We start from the raw sequence: 461 nt of genomic DNA, 5'->3' as shown, positions 1-461 counted from the left end.
GGAGTCACCTGGTGGCATTGAACTCAAACTCCCGAGTCCTCAGTGTTCGCTTGCTGTCATCTGTGGCATCTGGGGGTCCCCAGAGCACGCCCTGGTAAAAGCGGCCTGAGAGACAAAAGGTGGGTCAGTGAGGGATAAAGACTCGGGGACTGGGAGACACAGGTACTGCCTGTTCCCAGGCAGAGCTGGGTCTGAGGATGCCCTGAGCCAGGGTCATGGGCTCATACCAAGGAGGCCGCCGACGTGGCTGGAGAAGCGGTCAGTGTCCCGCAGGAACAGCCGAAGCCCCTGCCCAGGGCCGTCCCAGGACAGCAGGCCGATGGTCACTTTGTCTGGGCTGCTGAGCAGCAGGAGCCCCGCCTTGTCCATGGTCATCTTGAGGCTGTGGGGAAACTCGGCTCCTGAGAGCAACGTAGGCATGGACACACCCTCAGGGGACCCTGGCGTTGGGGGGGATGGGT

The 461-nt window shown here is 62.3% G+C and overlaps 1 protein-coding gene across 1 annotated transcript; it reads right to left on the bottom strand.

The window, feature by feature from the left end:
* Positions 1-4: 4 nt before the first annotated feature.
* Positions 5-446, bottom strand: LOC102769082 (inter-alpha-trypsin inhibitor heavy chain H4-like). The gene is made up of 2 exons (XM_006777453.2): positions 228-446; positions 5-105 (listed from the first exon to the last, which is right to left on the bottom strand). The coding sequence occupies exons 1-2, from the start codon at positions 418-420 to the stop codon at positions 5-7; spliced, it is 294 nt and encodes a 97-aa protein (XP_006777516.1). The 5' UTR covers positions 421-446.
* Between the last annotated feature and the right edge of the window lie 15 nt (positions 447-461).

This window comes from Myotis davidii, unplaced genomic scaffold, assembly GCF_000327345.1.
Source record: "Myotis davidii unplaced genomic scaffold, ASM32734v1 C62407002, whole genome shotgun sequence".
Lineage (NCBI taxonomy): Eukaryota > Metazoa > Chordata > Mammalia > Chiroptera > Vespertilionidae > Myotis > Myotis davidii.
The sequence above is the reverse complement of the archived record's forward strand: the minus strand, read 5'-3'. Positions and strand labels throughout refer to the sequence as shown.